The sequence below is a fragment of the Megascapheus bottae genome, chromosome 3, assembly GCF_031878675.1.
Source record: "Megascapheus bottae isolate mThoBot1 chromosome 3, mThoBot2.hap1, whole genome shotgun sequence".
NCBI lineage: Eukaryota > Metazoa > Chordata > Mammalia > Rodentia > Geomyidae > Megascapheus > Megascapheus bottae.
In genome coordinates this window covers 59031535-59049477 of record NC_143511.1, presented here as the reverse complement: position 1 = coordinate 59049477, position 17943 = coordinate 59031535, and the positions used below count along the sequence as shown (strand labels likewise).

At 44.6% G+C, this 17943-nt stretch overlaps 2 protein-coding genes and 1 pseudogene across 7 annotated transcripts in view; 1 reads left to right on the top strand and 2 right to left on the bottom strand.

The window, feature by feature from the left end:
* Window positions 1-11883, bottom strand: part of Dnai1 (dynein axonemal intermediate chain 1) — a 64886-nt gene extending 53003 nt beyond the window's left edge. The window contains exon 1 of the mRNA XM_090330142.1: window positions 11669-11883. Within this exon, the coding sequence (XP_090186268.1) occupies window positions 11669-11698 (30 nt within the window). The 5' untranslated portion in view covers window positions 11699-11883. The remainder of the gene's footprint in view (window positions 1-11668) is intronic.
* LOC150065559 (bifunctional phosphoribosylaminoimidazole carboxylase/phosphoribosylaminoimidazole succinocarboxamide synthetase pseudogene) lies at window positions 880-2577 on the bottom strand (annotated as a pseudogene).
* Window positions 11884-12260: 377 nt separating the features above from the next.
* Window positions 12261-17943, top strand: part of Fam219a (family with sequence similarity 219 member A) — a 58541-nt gene continuing 52858 nt past the window's right edge. For 4 of the 6 annotated variants that reach the window (XM_090330140.1, XM_090330139.1, XM_090330137.1 and 1 more), the window contains exon 1: window positions 12261-12567. In XM_090330140.1, the coding sequence (XP_090186266.1) occupies window positions 12508-12567 (60 nt within the window). In that variant the 5' untranslated portion in view covers window positions 12261-12507. The remainder of the gene's footprint in view (window positions 12568-17943) is intronic. The other 2 variants (XM_090330141.1, XM_090330138.1) reach the window with 1 other exon arrangement.

Here is a 17943-nt window from a genome sequence, read left to right as displayed (position 1 = left end):
TGCATTGGAGAAAGTTCTTCGTTCAATATGTTTGCTTGCAACTTGGCCTATGGCAAATGACTGTTTCATCCAAATATCTGGAGATATATCTGGAGAAATTATGGTTGAACAGCCAAGACCACTGAGTAGTGAAGAGAAGACTACACAACCTGAGCTTCCCTGTCTAATGCAAAGGGGCGGAGGCACAATTCATGCCAGCTTTTCTGTGGTTTCTGCTCATCTGCTCATGTTAGGCTATGTAAGCAAGAGCCAAATTTCTAAAGTTCTCTAAGCAACTAAAGCTGTGATCAGGGCAGTTTCCCTTAGAAAGAAGCACTGCTGTCGGGAACAATGGCTCACTCCTGTAATCCTAGATACTCAGGAGACTGAGATCTGAGGATCAAGGTTTAAAGCCAGCCAAGGCACAAAAGGACCTGAGACTCTTATCTCCAATTAACCTCTAGAAAATGGGAAGCAGGGCTTGATTCAAGAGTAGGGTGGTAGCCTTGAGCTGAAGAGCTCAAGGACAATGCCCAGACCCAGAGGTAGGAGAGTAGCCTTGAGCTGAAGAGCTCAGGGACAGCACCCAGGCCGAGTTCAAGCCCCATGACCCACAAAAAGAAAGAAAGAAAGAAAGAAAGAAAGAAAGAAAGAAAGAAAGAAAGAAAGAAAGAAAGAAAGAAAGAAAGAAAGAAAGAAAGAGACAGACAGAGAGAAAGAGAGAGAGGGAAAGAAAGAAAGAAAGAAAGAAAGAAAGAAAGAAAGAAAGAAAGAAAGGAAGGAAGGAAGGAAGAAAGAAAGAAAGAAAACCTGCCTTTCACTGGTTTCTCCAGTGTAACACTGGATGTGGCAGTGTTGGCAGCTATAACAGGGCCTTAACTATTGTTTCTGCCTGCCACTGTCAGTCACCATTACAGAAGGAATTCCATCCCCTTCATACTCCATTGTAATCCCCAGCATCTCTTGTCATTTATGGAAAGATGTTAACTGAAGTATTTGTGGAAATCAAGATTTCCACAAACGTCCCCCACCCCCCAGCCAATGACTGAGATCAGAAATAGAGCCTAGTGATAGTACAATTCTACAGACTTTCTTATTTTAGAAGCAACTGTACCTTCTGCACAACTCATTCAAGTTTTACTTTACCATCTGGTATCTCTTTGAGGTCAAGATAAGAGGTTTTTGTTTTTTTTTTTTCTCCTTCTTCCCTCCCTTCTTTTTGTCCTTCCCCTCTCTTTTCCTTCTTTTCTTCATTTTTGATATTGAAGTTTGAACTCCAGTTTAGCTTCTTCTTGGTTATTTTGGAGGTGGTCTTTTGAAGGCTTATCTATCCAGGCTGGCTTCTAACCTCAGTCTTTCAGATCTCAGCCTCTGGAGCTTTAAGGTAAGCATAACCCGGACTGATTTTCTGCTTACTCCTATCTTCTAATGACCAGAGTTTCCAGAAATCATTATCAATAGCATCAACAAGAACTATTCCTTTGGTGGTTATAGCAACACTAAAGTCAATCTTCATATCAATCAGTGTACAGTTCTAGGGAAACCAGAATTTCTCCAATACTTCAGAAATAGCTAGTGTAACATGACTTATAATAATCTACTTCAGATTGTCCTACAACAAGTCCAGCAAAGCAAAATTTTGTAACAGTTAGCTGTTCCTCAGACCATGTGGTCCATCACTGGCATCATACCTTGAAAAATATCTCTGGGCTGGGAGTTTGGCCTAGTGGTAGAGTGCTTGCCTAGCATGCATGAAGACCTGGGTTCAATTCCTAGGTACCACATACTTAGAAGAAAGCCAGAAATGGTGCTGTGGCTCAAGTGGTAGAGCCCTATCCTTGAGAAAGCCCAAGGACAGTGCGCAGGCCCTGAGTTCAAAGCCCAGGACTGGCAAAAAAAAAAAAAAAAAAAAAAAGAAAAACATCTCTACTTCAGGTAGGTAAAATTTATATTCTTCCTTGATGCCGGGATTTCTTTCAAGAAGAGAGTCCACTGATATTCATCTGAAAACTAATTCAATTAGGATCATCTTGTGCAGTGAAAGCTAGTTCCCTATTTTCCTGGAGGGAACAGTTTTGATATTTGCTTCTTTGGACAACTGAAAAATACAACTGGTAATTTTATTGGAGATCACTCTTCTTCCTTCCAGGGGATTCTTTCTAGATACATTTTCTGATGTAATCGGGTCCTTAGATTAGCAGACTTGGATTAACAGTTTATAGACATATTTTTTTCTTATTGCCTGTTTTTAAACTAATATTCAGTATCTCAACTATCACTACTATTCTAAGTGGGCTGAGAATCATGAGCCATACTGAAAAGTGGCTGGAATCTGATGGTATTTTGCTTTTTTTTTTTTTTTGAGGTACAAAACTAAATGAGCTTCCATTCGTTGTAAGGAGCTTATCTAAAATATAGACAATCCCTGAATTATGCTTTCACTTATGATTTTTCAACTTTATGACCAGTGAAAGCGATATGCATTCACTAGAAACCATACTTTGAATTTTGATTTTTTTCCTGGGCTAGTAATATGTGATATGATACTTTCTTGAAATTCTGGGCTATGGCATCCTGCCACAGTTTCTCATCAGTCATGCAATCCTGAGGGTAAACAATTGTTACACTATGGTATATTGTGTTAGTAAAGGCAATTTCAACTTGCAGTATTTCCAATTTACGATGGGTTTATCTGTATGTAACCCTGTTTGGAAACTAAGAAATATAAGGGCCAGGAAAAATGTAACAGGCTTTGGGTATTCAGGGGAAGAAGGAACAAATTCTTTGACAAAAATATACAGAAATATCAAAGCATGTATCCATCCAAAGTATCCTAACCATTTATACTCCAGTTTGTACCCCCCAAAAAAATTGAGGCTGAATCCAGAACACATTGAAATAATAAGTAAATGAGAAAATGTATGTGAGGTGAAAAAACAAAACTAGGAAAATAAGCTTAACACCAATGATAACGTCCCTACATACTAAAAAAGATTAGACTGCTTTCATTGGATGAGGCATAAACTGCTTGTCAGTTGGCTCAGAAAAAAGAGTTCTTGCAGGACATATTTTTGTACCATTCAGTCCACTTATTCATCATTTGCTTAGTATTCATGATTATTTCCTCAAAGAAGCAGGGCTCAGTTGTGCCCCACTCCCAGGCTTCTTCAATCTAGGAAGTATGATAAACAAAAGAATTAGGATCCAGTGACTCCACAGTGTCAAAGAAGTGACACTAGTTTGATCAATAGCTACTACGGTCTTTGCTTGTTCCTCCATGCAACTCTGTCAGTGCTCAGTAACAAGGAAGACTGAATATGTCATATAAATTCCTAACTGTCAGAAAACTATTTCACGTGGCTTACTTACAGCTGGTGTCAGGGAATCAACATTGCTCTTCAGCATCAGCTTGCTGGCTGCAAAGCCCAACAATAAGCACAAGAGCCCTCTGTCATTATTATTCAAGTACCTGGCATGTACCAAGTACTAACAGTGTGCTAGGCTCCACAGTGAATGGGGGAGGAGACCAAATTCTGGCTTCAAATGCTCACAGCTGTTTCGTAATCTGATAATTGTGCATGACAAACCTCAGACCATAACTCTGAAAATAGCATGACTGTAATCATAACAAAATGGGACAGCTATTGGCAGAATTTGTTTTCTAGTTATCACTTCCAGAAGGAATTCCTTAACACTATTAAGGGGTAGAAAAGAGGAAACTCTCTCAACTTCCTGCCACTAAACCTCAAAATTATCATCATCTGCATCAATTCTTTTTCCTCTCCTGTTTCAAAGTGTTCCTCCTTCTGTTCATTCCTTCTGTGATCCATTCCCACCTCCTCATTACTTAATCTTTCTCCTTTATCTTCAACTTTTCCATCCATATCCTTCCTCTTAGCATTTAATATATTCAAGTCTTACTTTCATGTTAAGAAAAAAAATCTTTGCCCCATATGGTCTTCACTGCCTTCTTAACTCAATTCTAGCTTCCACCTCTGAAGTTGTTTTCCAAGTCTCTAATAACTTCCTAATTATTATGTCTTAAAGCTATGTGTTAGTGTTTATCTTTATTGACACCTTAATAGTATGGGACATGGTTTACCGCCCACTATTCTTTTGGTTTCTGAGGACGCTATGTTCCTTCTCTATTTACTTCTCTAGTTCTTTTTTTCTTATTTTCCTCAGTTATGGGGCTTGAACTCAGGTCCTGGAGTGTTCTACCACTTTGAGCCACAGCTCCACTTCTGGTTTTCTGGTGGTCAATTGAAGATAAGAGCCTCATGGACTTTCCTGCCAGGGCTGGCTTTAGACTGCAATCCTCAGATCTCAGCCTCCTGAAAGACAGATGTGAGCCACCAAAACCCGGCTGTGGTTATTTTTGGTTTTGTTTTTGAGAGGTTTTTTTGTGTGTTTTTATTTATTTATTTTTGTGGGTTATGGGGCTTGAACTCAGCCTGGGAGCTGAGCTCTTCAGCTCCCAGGGCACTGCTCATGGGCCTAGGCACTGTCCCTGAGCTCTTCAGCTCAAGGTTACCACCCTACCCTTGAATCAAGCCCCACTTCCCGTTTTCTAGAGGTTAACTGGAGATAAGAGTCTCAGGTCCTTTTGTGCCCTGGCTGGCTTTGAACCTTGATCCTCAGATCTCAGCCTCCTGAGTAGCTGGGATTACAGGCATGAGCCACAGGCACCCGGCTCCAGTTCTTTTTTTTTTTTATTCTTCATTTTGGACTCTTCTTTCTCTGGTTATACTTTAAATGCTAGGATTCTCCTCAGAAGTCTTCCCTGGTTTCCAGTGTGGGAACACCCTATCACCTAGCCCCACCCTATGCTATTCCCCTCCTCACTGTCCCCCATTCATTCTCAATCACTCATTGAGAATTTCTGATGGTAAAGGTGTAAGCAAAAACATCCAAGGCCCTTTTATCAGAAAGACATATGATAATCAAAGAATTTACACAAGTAAGTAAATAATTACAAACCATAATGCATACTTTAGACCATAAGACTATATAACAGAGGAAACAGAGGAACCTAACTCTGTCCAAGAGACATTGGAATAGGTTGTGAGGAATTAATGTCAAAAATCTTAGGAGTAAATGAATATGGAAGGTATAAAGAATCTTTCAGAAAAGTGATAGCACACAGAACTGAAAATACAATAACAACAGGGAAAAAGGGGTACAAACTAAAGCTTAAAGATCAGAGTAGGTATGCAGGTGCAGTGGTTCATGCCTGTAATCCTAGCTATTCAGGAGGCTGAGATCTGAGGATCAAGGTTCAAAGCCAGCCCAGGCAATACAAAGCTGAGAGACTCTTATCTCCAATTAATCACTAGAAAATGGGAAGTGGGGCTGTGGCTCAAGGTAGGGTGGTAGCCTTGAGCTGAAGAGCTCAGGTACAATGCCCAGGCCAGAGTTCAAGCCCCATGATCACACCCCCCCCAAAAAAAAGATCTGAGTAGGCCTTAACCCATATAGGTCTCTGAAGGATTGTCTAAACATTTATCCAATCCTATTCCTATTGAAGAGTACTGAGAGGTGGCAGTTGTTAAAGATTTTTAAAATTTTTATTTGTTAAGACCAGGTCTTGTTATGGCCTACCCAAGCTGTGCAAATGGCACCTGTACCCAGCACTTTGCTGATACAGGATAAAGAAAGGATTAAACTGAACTTCTGGATTGAAATTCCTTTGCACAACTACTTAAAAATATTTTTTTTTTGCCAGTCCTGGGCTTAAGCTCAGGGCCTCACTGTCCTTGGATTTTTCTCACTAGAACTCTACCACTTGAGCCTCAGCACCACTTCTGGCTTTTTCTAAGTATGTGGTACCAAGGAATTGAAGCCAGGTCTTTGTGCATGCTAGGCAAGCACTCTACCACTAGGCTAAGCTCCTGGCCCTAAAAATAATTTTTAAAGAAGATAAAAGCTGGGCGCTGAAGGCTCATATTGTAATCTTAGCTTAGCTACTCAGGAGGCTGAGATTTGAGAATCATGGTTCAAAGCCAGCCAGGGCATGAAAGTCCTTGAGACTCATCTCCAATTAACCACCAGAAAACCAGAAGTGGTACTGGGGCTCAAGGGTAGAGTGAGAGTTCTGAGCCGAAGAGTTCCGGGATAGCACCCCAGCCCAGAATTCAAGCCCCATGACTGACAAAAAAAAAAAAAAAATCAAAACATTTTAAAGGGAATGGATTAGAAAGGGCTTAGGTGAATGAGGGAGAAAGGCCAGTTAAAAGGCTGTTATAGTCCCATAGACAAGAGGGTTGAGACAAGAAGGTGGCAGTGGTGTTGAGAGATATGAGGGAGATGAGGGGGTAAAAGACCTTATTTAGGGCTTGATGAAGATAAGTGTAAAATAACACCCAAGTGAAGGGATCACAAAGTGAGGCTATCTCACAATGGTTATAAAGAAACACACTAACTTGCCCTTGACTCTATTCACCACCTGTTCTTTCTTCTACATATCCTAGACTCCATTATACTCCAATTTCTGAATTCTCCAAGACTCTTTTTGGCCTTAAATCCCACTGTGTCTCTCACACCTTCCCTAGTTGCCTTTCACCTACATAAGTATTTCTAAATGTTTTGTCCTAGAGGGGCCTCTTGAGAGACCATAAAAGGATCCAAAATGTAAAGGGGTTTCTTTCTCTTTGGCTGAATTATAGGTGAATAATGCAAAATTTCAGGCTTTAATTTTTTATGGTAACCAACTGAGTTAAAAAGGGGTACAAAAATTTGTTAGTCATAAACTAAAATTAGCTTTTAACAGGAGCTCACAGAAGACTCTTAATTTGGTTTTCTACTAAGAAGTCTGGCTACCAGGCAATGTTTGGAAATGCTACAAAGCTCCTCCTGCACATGGACACATACAGCCCCAGTTGGCATTCTTACAGTTTTCATGAAGGACACCTTGTTATTGCATGCTCAGTGGTGTTTTGAGCTGGTCATGGTTTATAGAGCCTGACATTCATGCATTTTAATTATAAATTATGATGCATGGAGCTCTATCATGACCAAATGAATATGCCATGGATTATTTTTATTAATTTTATAAGTTCTGACACTTTCTGATTTCCTTCCTTGCTGATCTAGAGCATGCACAGAAGACTGTATCTGAGGAACTTTACACTTGCTAAGCCATCTAGCTGAAATGCTCCCCACCCCCATCCTGGAGACCATATACCTCTTCATTTCCTTCAGCTCTTTATTCAAATATTACTGGGAGGACTTGTCTGATCATCCTATTTAAATTACTTTTTTTTCCAGTTCCCTGAACCCTGAACTTCCTACTCTACTTCCTTGATTTATTTTCCCTCCTTGCCATCCACCACCATCAGATATACTATACATATTTTATTTATATATCTTATATATACTATATAGTGTATCATTTATATACATTATATTTATATATTATTTATCTTTGACATATTTATTTTTAGTTATTTATTTATAGTTCATTTCCAACTAAACGCCCTGTGAGAATAGAAATATTTTTAAACCTAGAATAGTACCTGGTACAAAATATTACCACTGAATGAGAATGAATATTTACATCACCAGGTGTTTTTTTTTGTGCATGTATTTTGTTTTGTTTTTCTGTGTTGGTCTTAGGGCTTGAACTCAGGACTTGGGTATTGGACACTGTCGGTGAGCTTTTGTGTTCAAGTGGTAGCACCCTACCACTTGAGCCAAATCACCATTTTTTGCTTTTTGGTGGTTATTTGGAGATTACTTTCGCAGGCTGTTCTGCCTAGGCTGGCTTAAGACTGTGATCCTCAGATCTTAGCCTCCTGAGTCACTAGAATTACAGGGGTAAGCCACTGGTGCCCAGATTTGGAGTATTTTTTTTTTGCCAGTTCTAGGACTTGAACTCAGGGCCTGAGCACTGCCCTTGGACTTTCTCCCATACAAGTACGAACCAGGCCTGACCCTGCTTAGCTTCCGAGATCAGACAAGATCGGGTGCGTTCAGGGTGGTATGACTACCACTAGCCACAACACCATTTCTGGCTTTTTCTGTGCATGTGTACTGAGGAATTGAATTCAGGTCTTCATGCATGCTAGGCAAGCAAGCACTCTACCACTAGGCCAAACTCCTAGCCCATTAGGAGTATTTTTTTTATTTTTTTGGCCAGTCCTGAGGATTGAACTCAGCGTCTGAGCACTGACTGTCTTGAGCTTTCCTCAAGGCTAACCCTCTTGAGCCACAACACCATTTCTGGCTTTTTCTATGTATGTGGTACGGAGGAATCTAACCCTGGTCTTCATGCATGCTAGGCAAGCACTCTACCACTAGGCCAAACTTCTGACCCCTTTAACCTCATAGTGTTCAACTCAGCTCTTAAGCCATAGATACATGTAGTTTAAATATGAATCATTCACAGCCTTGCCATCAAAGCAAATCTAAATATGACCCAAGAAAAATATGTTTATATAGTGCATTGTTATCTTTTCCCACAAGGCTCTCCCTTATTGTTCTCCAACACAGGATCATGCATTCCTATCCTTCAAACACATTCATATAAAAATTTCCATATAGTTCATGCACTCATTCAACTATCTGAATTATAAGCTGAGTTCAACTCAGAATTTAATCTATTCCAAGCATTGTATTGTGCTAGGTACAGAGGAATCAACAATGACCCAGAAGACAGGCCTGATCCTTGCCACAATAAAATGTGGGGCGCTCTCCTCATTCTGGACTTACTCCTTTGTGAGGGAATACACAGACCACGTTGAGACCTGAAAGATGAATGAGAAAGTAAGGTAGAACAGGTAGCAACAGACAGATAAGACTGTACTAGGTGACAGGGAAAACAGCAGTTTTGAGGGCTCAGTGGAGAAAGAGTACAGATATCACTGGACAGGAAATAAGGGCACATCAGTATGGTGGGATTGTGAAACTTTCCTACAGCAATGATGAAATAGGATAGGCCGCTATGGCCAGACTACACAAGGCTTTGTAGGCCATGTAGACCAAACTGGACTCTTGAAACTTTATCCCGGTAGCAACAGGGAGCCACTAAAAGGTCTGAGCCGTAGAGTAATAAAAAAGGAGTTTAACTTCCTGTCAGTCAGTCCCCTAACAAGCCAAATTTTGACTTTCCCTCAACAGGGCAAGCATTCAATTCCTACCTGCCCATTCCCTGAAGGCCTTCTGCTGATCCAGCCTGCATCCAACCTGTCCCCTTTCAGGAACCCCACCCCCCTTATCTTTATATATCTGCACTGAGTTCCTAGGAGACAGGGACAACTTCCCAGTTGTCCCAATCATGTCTAGGTTTGTGCCACATTTAATTAGCACTGAGCCAAAGTGGACTGTACTGTGACAATATAGTGATATTAGAAGCCAGCCCCCCCCCTTTTTTTTTTGGCCAGTCCTGGGGCTTGAACGCAGGGCCTGAGCACTGTCCTTGGGCTTTCTCAAAGCTAGCACTCTTATCACTTGAGCCACAGCACCACTTCTGGCTTTTTCTATGTATGTGGTACTGAGGAATTGAACCCAGGGCTTCATGCATGCTAGGCAAGCACTCTTACCACTAGGCTATACTCCTGGCCCATTCTTTTCTCTTTCTCTCTTCTTTCTATCTTTTGTCAGTTGTGGGGCTTGAACTCTGGGTCTGGGCACTGTCCCTGAGCTCTTCAGCTCAAGGCTAGCACTCTACTACTTGAGCCACACCACCACTTCCCCAGATTTTTCTTATACCCAATATACTAGCACTCACATTTTACTGAAAAATCCATTCCTTCCAGAAGATAGTGTTGAGGTGTACAAGGCCCATTGACCCAGCTTTCTCCCTTTCCTATCTGCTCTCTCTTCTCTATTCTTAGTATCACTAATCTTTTGTATCTCTCCTAATGTAGAAACTCATCCTCAAATGTGTTCAAACCTCAAATTGTTAGAAAGGATTAATCTGTGGTGAAAGCAAGCAAATCACTGGTTTCCTGGGATATGTGAAGGTAGGGGGAAAAGGAGAAACTTACTGAGCTGAGAAGCAGGAAACTCCTTAGAACAGACGATTGTGGCAGTGGTACAAAGCATATAACTTTGTCAAAACTTGAAACATATCAGACTAAAACAGTTCATTTATTACATGTAACCAGACTCCAGTAATGTTAGGTTAAAGCAAAGGGCCTATAAATTAAGGGTCTGCAGTGTAGTTCACAAGCTTTAATTCAACTCAACTTCAGGTAAGGCATGATCATATAGGAATAAGTCATTGCTCCCATAACTGCAGAGATATAAAAAAGATAAGTTCATCTGCTGTACAAGGCCAGGTAAAAGAAGCAGAGGAGCCAAGGTTAACATTCAGGAATTCAGAGCAGAATGTATAAAGTCATAAACAGTATGGAAAAAGCCTCAATGTTCCTATGCCTGAATTTAGAATAAAAGTGCTGCTAGAACCTTAACATAAGCCCCTATTTAGAAGAAGTATTCCTCCTCCTCCTCCTCCTCCTCCTCCTCCTCCTCCTCCTCCTCTTCCATCTGATCCTCCGTATATTCCTCTGTTTGAACTAGGCTTCAAGCTACAAGCCCTACCACATTAAGCCACATCTCCAACCTTACTCTCTCTCTTTTTTTTTTTTTTTGCATAGTCTTGTTCACTGCCACCTGAGCTACAATTTGCTTACTTTAGGGTTCCCAGGGTGTTGCTGGATCACAGACAAGCACCATTGAGTCCAGCTTCCATCTGGAGAAGATGGAGGCTTGCAGACTTTTCTGCCCAGCCTGACCTAGAAAGCAATACTCCCATAGCTTGTGATGACCGTCATGAACCACAATGCCTAGCTATGGGTTAAGATGGAGTTTGGGGAAGTATTCTGCCTGGACTGGCTTCAAGCCTCTATCCTCTGGATTACAGGTGTGAATCATGACTGCTTGGCTAAAATGTCAATTTCTAAAGGATGGTGTCAATCCTTTACACCGCAGAGGGTTCCGTGACAGATGTGACTACCATACCTTCCATGATGATACTAGGGAGAAGAGCAGAACTTTGCTTGGTCAGTTAAGGAGGGATGAATTTTAGAGTTTCCTTAAGAAGAGGTGGTGGTCAGGTACCTATCGTCAAACATGATGTGCACATAGCTGCAAGAGTCCGAGGAGCAGACCAAAGGTTCACAGGGAAGAGATATGTGTGTGAAGAACAGGGAACATAGAAGGGAAAAGTGTTTTCTCCTCTTCCTTTCTGCTTAACCTCACAAGTCTCTCCGCATGGAAAAAGCTAAACCAAACTCCTGAACACAATCTGTTGTATCTCCTGCACAGTTCTTTTGTATCTCTGCGCAAAGTCTATGTTTCTGCCTAGCTCAGCACGGGTCACATAGCAGAGGGTTGCACAAATCATTCCTTTGGGATGAAAATACAAAGGCAGTAAGAAGGGATTGGTGGGGAGTGGGGTTAGGGAGCTTAAGGATGGTGGACTGGTCGGGATGTGTTTGTGGAGTGAGAAATGGGGATGATGAGGACTAGCCAGGTTAACAAGTGAAGAAAACAAAACAAAGCAGGTTAGGAAAGTATGGCAGAGGAGGGCAAGGTAGTGAGAGAGAAGAACAGAAGCTGAAGTGGTGGGAGCACAGGGCAGGAAGTCGCAAGGGCAAGGAGTTAGGGGTCAACAAGGAAAAAAACCAACTAGACCAAGGATGAGTGGGAGAGGGCTGATGAGTGGTGAGGTCAGAGTGTGCGTTACCTGCTTTCGAGCCTGTTTCGTTGTGGGCATTGTCCGGAAAGCAAGGGGAGGTTCGAAACGCCCCTTCGCCTGAGGAAGTTCGTGGACCACGCACAGGAAATCGACTTCAATTCCCAGTCGCAAGGGTTCTTTGGGGACAGCTGTCGTTGTGGGTCCCCCGAGCCCTTGTAGGATAGAATCAGCTCCTCCCTGACGCGGTTACCGAGCAACGGACGAGCAGCCAAGGCGCAGGCGCGTCGGGCGCCCGGGAGAAGGGAGGGGGCACGGGGTGGGGGTGGCTCAGGGAGGAGGCGGGGCTGGGTGCGCAGGGATCCTCCGGCTCCACGAAGCTCCGCCCCCTCAAGAAGAATGCGTCCACCGGCCGCGCGTATTCGGAGGTTCCGCCTGTGGGAGGGACCAAGATGTTCAGGCACCGCCTTCTTATGAATAATGCAAGATCCGGGCGGTGTCCCGGACCCGGAAGTGGAGTTGCCGAGTCACCGCAGTGGCTGAGCTGCTGACAGGAGGCGCGGCGGCGGCGGCGGCTGCGGAGGAGGAGGCGGCCGTGGTGGTGGCGGTGGTGGTGGTGGAGGAGGAGGAGGAGGAGGTGGAGGCGAGGCAAGACCTTCGCCCGGACACGGCCGCTGCATCGCTAAGGCAAACCCACAGAGCCAAGCCAGCCTCAGCCCGCCCGCATACCTCTCGCCCTCAAGTCCACCCTTCTATCCACCTGTCTGCCCGACTGGTCCAGAGCGGCCTAGTCTGCACCACCTGCCGGGCTCCTGGGGCCGCCGCCCCGCGCGGTCCAGTCGGCGTCCCCCGGCCGCGCCCGGCTCCTGGCCCGCTCGCCCGCCGGCACCATGATGGAGGAGATCGACCGGTTCCAGGTGCCCACCGCGCACTCGGAGATGCAGCCGCTGGTGAGGGGGCGGGCGGAGGGCAGGCCAGGGCCGGAATGGGGGCCGCGCCTGAGGGGGAAGGGAAAGAACTAGGCCGTGGAGACCGGGCGAGGGGAATCCATCAAATGGGGACCCAGAGAGCCCTGAAAACGCATTGCTGAGGAAGGGAGGCATGCCGGGCAAGAAAACCATGGGGTACGGGAGAGGAGACCTGAAAGCATGGAGGGCACCGTTGGCGGAGGGCAGAGCACAGCCCGAGGGGGTGGCGGGGGAGCCACAATGGTGCACACCCCTGATGGAGACCCCGAGAGGGGGATGACGAGGGAACTGTCAAGGGGCGCCGTCCGTCCGCAGCAGGCCCAGGAGGGTGGGATGCGAGTTGGGCAGCCCTAGAGGCCTGTGGTGCTTAGGGCGGAGTGGAAGGGTCGGGGGAGCAGCCAGGCCTAGAGGAATGGAGCTTTTAGAAGGGGAAGGACCTGCCCACCAGTCCGCTGGAAAAAGCTAGGAGCCGGTGCCGGGCTCGGTCAGGGGACCGGGGAGGGTCTGTGCCGGACCTGGAAATGCCGTTCTTCCGTGGAGGGAAGCGCAGGGCAGTTCAGGCTGCGGGTATCGGAACCGGAAAGGAGCGTTTGTGGCGGCGAGGATGGAGATGAGCGCGGCCTGGGTACCGACGGGAGAGGAGATGTGGCTGTGCCGGAGTGGAGCGGCCTGGGCCCACCGACTCCGAAGAGCCACTGTCATCCTAGGCCCTACGTGCTTGGTTGGAGTCTTTGCTGGGCGCGGATGCTGTCTCCGGTCCGCGGTCCTGGAGTCAGGCAGCAATGATGTCATCGCTGCCGGCGCCCAGAGGATGGAAGGAGAAGCCATGGGGGGCGGGAGGCAGGGGGGTCGCGGATGGACAACGGGGTTTGTAATGGAAGCCAGGCCTAAAGGGGACCATGCTCACTGGCCACTGCCTCGAGGGCTACCTGAGTGGCTTGTCTGTGGTGTTGTTATAGCAAGTACAGAGGCCTAGTCTGCTGGTTTAGAGAGAGGAGGGAGAGGGAGAGAGCTCACGGGCCCTATTGGTTTTTGTGCCTAGGAACTGGAAGGAGGCAAGGCAGCCCCCCCCAAAAAAAATGGAGTGCATGCTCTGTCCTTTAAGCTAGCCTGTACTCTCCAAGTCCTGAAGCTCTCCCAGTTTCCCCTCTGCTCCCTGCCAGAGGTAGGGTAACCAGGAACAGATTCTACCTCTGTGTGGGTAGGCTCCTGATTGACAGATGTGCCTCATGGCTTCCAACAAGTAACCTGCACATTACAGCAGTAAGACTGGCTCTGTGGGGGCCGTGACCGCCCTTATGCCATGCCTTTTGCCATTTGGTAGAGATCGTGATTAGTGGCCATCTAGCTGGAGACAAGTTTTACAGATGTGTACGATATTAAATCAAGGAGAGAGATGCTGTAGGACTTTTTTCTAGCCTGATGCCACTATTGGATTATCTGGGAACTGGAAAATCCTGGAGAGAAGTTTGTCCTGTGAAATTAAAAGATCATTTCGGCTGACTTAGGCTAACTTCCTTAATAGGTTCCCTATGCAGCCAACCTTGCTTGTCAAACTAAATTTCCCTTCCCATTCCAAGCTTCTAATCAAGAACCAAAAGGGAAGGGAAATGAAAGAGGTATTTAAGTCAAAAGGAAGAAATGAGCTAGTGATTGTCTCCCATTTGAGGATCCCATAAGGGATGTAATAGCCATCCAAAATAGGAGAAGAAATTGGACTCCTTCAGCATCTCCCCGTTGTTTCCCCCCACCTTGTTATTTATTCCCCTTGCATTTAAAAATTTATTTTGAGGGGGCCGGGAGTTTGGCCTAGTGGTAGAGTGCTTGCCTAGCATGCACGAAGACCCGAGTTCGATTCCTTGGTACCCCACATACATAGCAAAAAGCCGGAAGTGGTGCTGAGGCTCAAGTGGTAGAGTGCTAGCCTTGAGAAAGTCCAAGGGCAGTGTGCAAGCCCTGAGCTCCAGCCCAGGATTGGCAAAAAAAAAAAAAAAGATAGAAAAAAAATTTATTTTGACAGAACTGGGGTTTAAACTCAGGTTCTCCCAATTGCTAAGCAGGTAACTCTACCCCTTGAGCAATATCCTAAGCCCCTATTACTTTTGATATTTTTCAGGTAGAGTCTTGCTTTTTTTCTCCATGCTGGCCTTATACCTCAATCCTTCTATGCCTATGCTTCCCATGTAGTTGGAATTACAGATGTGCACTATTACACCCAGCTTGCTTATTGAGATATGCTCACCCCACTTTTTACTTGGTCGGTCTTGAACATTTATCCTACTCATCTCTGCCTTCCAAATAGCTGGTATTATAGACATGTGCCACTATGCTCAGCAGTTACCTGATACTCTTGCCAATGATTTGTTTGGATGAAAGACTTCAGAGCTGCTGTTGTTCTGTGTAACCTTGAAGTGTTTATGGCAAGGTTCTTATTAGACTAGCTATAGCTACCTACAGTAGCCTTGTCGGCAAGAGAATGCTTTGTCGAAGTCAAGTGTGCCTTATAGAATAATATAGTCACACACATTCCCATTTGGAGCTCAGAGATTATCCTGCTTCTTGACCTCTTTCTCCAGGTTGTAGTCTAGAGACATCCCAAAACGCTTTGCTTGCCCTCTATTTTACTGAGACCTAAAGATTCTTGTGTGGTACTTTCTCAGGAGTCTTAATCTGAGTCATAAGGAATCAAAATGCAGACCACAGAAGTAAAGGATGGGAAAGAGTACAATGTAGCTCTGTTAGAGGTGTTTGGGTAGATAATAAAGACTCAGCTGTGAATATTTCTTTTGTCTTTCCTTTTTTTTGCTATTATTTATGGAGATCTCTAGGAAATCTCTCCTCTTTCCTAGACCATTTTTTCCATTTATGAAATGAAGAAACACTGCCAACTTAAAAGTTTAAGCAGTAGCTCCTCACTCTCCAAACTTCCAAAGATTATATTGATTCAGCAAATAGATTTACCAAATAATTATTATGCATCTGCTCTATACCAGGTACTACACTAATGTCAGGGGCACAGTGGTTAACAGTACAGACATAGATGTGGTCCTGACTTCCAGAAACCCACAGCTTGGTAAAAGTTTATTTCTCTGTTCAGTCTCCGAGTGAACCCTGCTGAGAGCAGAGTGGGCTGCCTCCTGATGGCCTTGGAAAGAGGACTGTGCTCCTGTCACATCCTCACCCCTTCTGGACCTAGATGTATGGATAGAACCTATTTCTTAGACTTTATCATCAAATAACCCCCTCCCCTAGTGGTGGGAAGAATCTGGAGGTTGTCCCTTACTTGGAAAGATGAGCTGTAGGGAGAGACATTTTTTTTTCTTTTTTTACTTGAAGGATACTTAGCCTGAAAAGGAGGCCTGGGGGAGTGGCAGGAACTGAGCTAGAAGGTGCAGCCAGCAGATCTGGGTGTTTCCAAGGTGCTAATTTAAGCATTAGCTCTCAGCTAGTGGGAGGAAGAGGAGGAGATCCCTGCCATGTTGTTGCTGCTGTTGTTGCCACAGCTGCATGAAGTGTCCCTGCCTGGGTTGGGAGTTTGCCCAAAAGAAATGACTTCCCTTCTTTCCCTATCCACACCAATTATTTAATTGGCCTGGCTGCATCTCAGCAGCTGAACCAGGCCTGGGCCTATCCTTGAGCTCCCTAGGGTTTCTTCTTGTCTCCTTGTGAAAGAAATGGGAGCTTCTCTTGGTAACCTATTCCCTGGGCTTCACTCCTGCTGTGTCTGCCTCCTAGGCAGTCTGGAGTGTAACATAGCAGAGAGAGTCTCTTCCAAGACACTTAGCCATGACCCACTTTGCATGTCAGCTCTGTGAGCCATACCTCATTGTTGAGCAACTGTATTGAGTGTGTTTGTATAGTAACAGGCAAGACTCTCTAGCTATGTTGTCTGTTAAGATGGTTGGTGCAGCCGCACAGACTATGTCTTCTCTTTGGCTGCAATTGGAGAGGAAGAGATTTGTTGTAAGAAAAACAAATAGAGCTTTTAAGCACTTAATTGTGTCAGGCAACACCCTGCCTCCTGTGAGCTCACAGGCTAAAGATACTTAAAGAATGGCATATGGCAACAGACGGATCTCTGCATGGTTGGGAGAAATGCTAGTCTGGTCTCACTGAAGCCAGATTATCCATTTACTCATTTGTTTAGTTTATCTGTATTTGCTGTATATGTACTCCATTCCAGGTAATTCAAGGATAAAGAGGCAATGCAATGAGAGCTCTTCAGTGGATGGACAAAAAGATGGGCTCAAGATGACAGGGATGCTTTTAGATACTTGTCAGAAACAGTGTCGATCAATAGCAATGCTCCCAAGAAAGAGTGATACCTTAGGATAAAGTGGATTACAGGAGCTGAAAGAGGGGTTTGAAACACCTACAGCCTTTTGACATTGAGAGATGGGGATGACTGGTGCATTAATTCAGGGCTTACACCAGCAATTTTAGCTACTTAGGAAGTAGGGATAGAAGTATCCCAACCTGCACAGAATGTAAGCAAGACCCTAATGAGGAGGTGGGGGGAACAAAGGATACACAGTGCCAATGCTTCAGATCTGCAATCTAAATAGGGATCTGAGCCTAACCCTAGGCAAAAGAATAGGACTCATGAGACCCTCTCTGAAAAATAACTAAAAGCAAAAGGAACTGGGGTGGGGTTCAAGCAAATAAGCACTTGCCTAGCAAACTAGAAGCCCTGAGTTAAAAATCCCAGTCCAAGGAAGGAAGGAAAGGAGGGAGGAAGAATGAGAAGGAGGAAAGAGGGAAGGAAGGAAGGAAGGAAGGAAGGAAGGAAGGAAGGAAGGAAGGAAGGAAGGAAGGAAAGTTGACCTATGTGCATTCTATGGTCTGGACACCTTTAAACTATTCCTGTAGTCAGATGACTTGAGTTTTAAGAGTGGACACTCCTAGTGGACCCATGTGATTTATGACCCATCTGTATGTGTTAGACTCTTAGGGAGAGGACATTTTCCCTATTCTTTAATTTCCAATTTCTTTAGTTCCAACTTGAGGATTGAACTCCTCAGCCCTTAGTACTCAACTCCTTATCCAACAAACACTAAGAACCTAGTGTCTAGATAAGCCGAACAGTACAGCAGAGTTTTACTATATTCTAGAGGCATGCACAATGTAGACACTGAAGACTGAGGCACTATGGTAGTAAATACTGCAAGAGAACTGAGAACCAGGTCTAATAGAGTCAAAGGTAAACAAGATGGGCTGTCTTCAAGTGGCCAACGGAGGGCTTCACAGAGGAGACACTGCTGAATTGACCCTTAAAGAGGGTTAGAAGCTTGACTAGGTAAGGTAAGGGCAAGAATTCTAAGCATAGGCCATGGAGAAAGAAACAAAAGGATACATTTG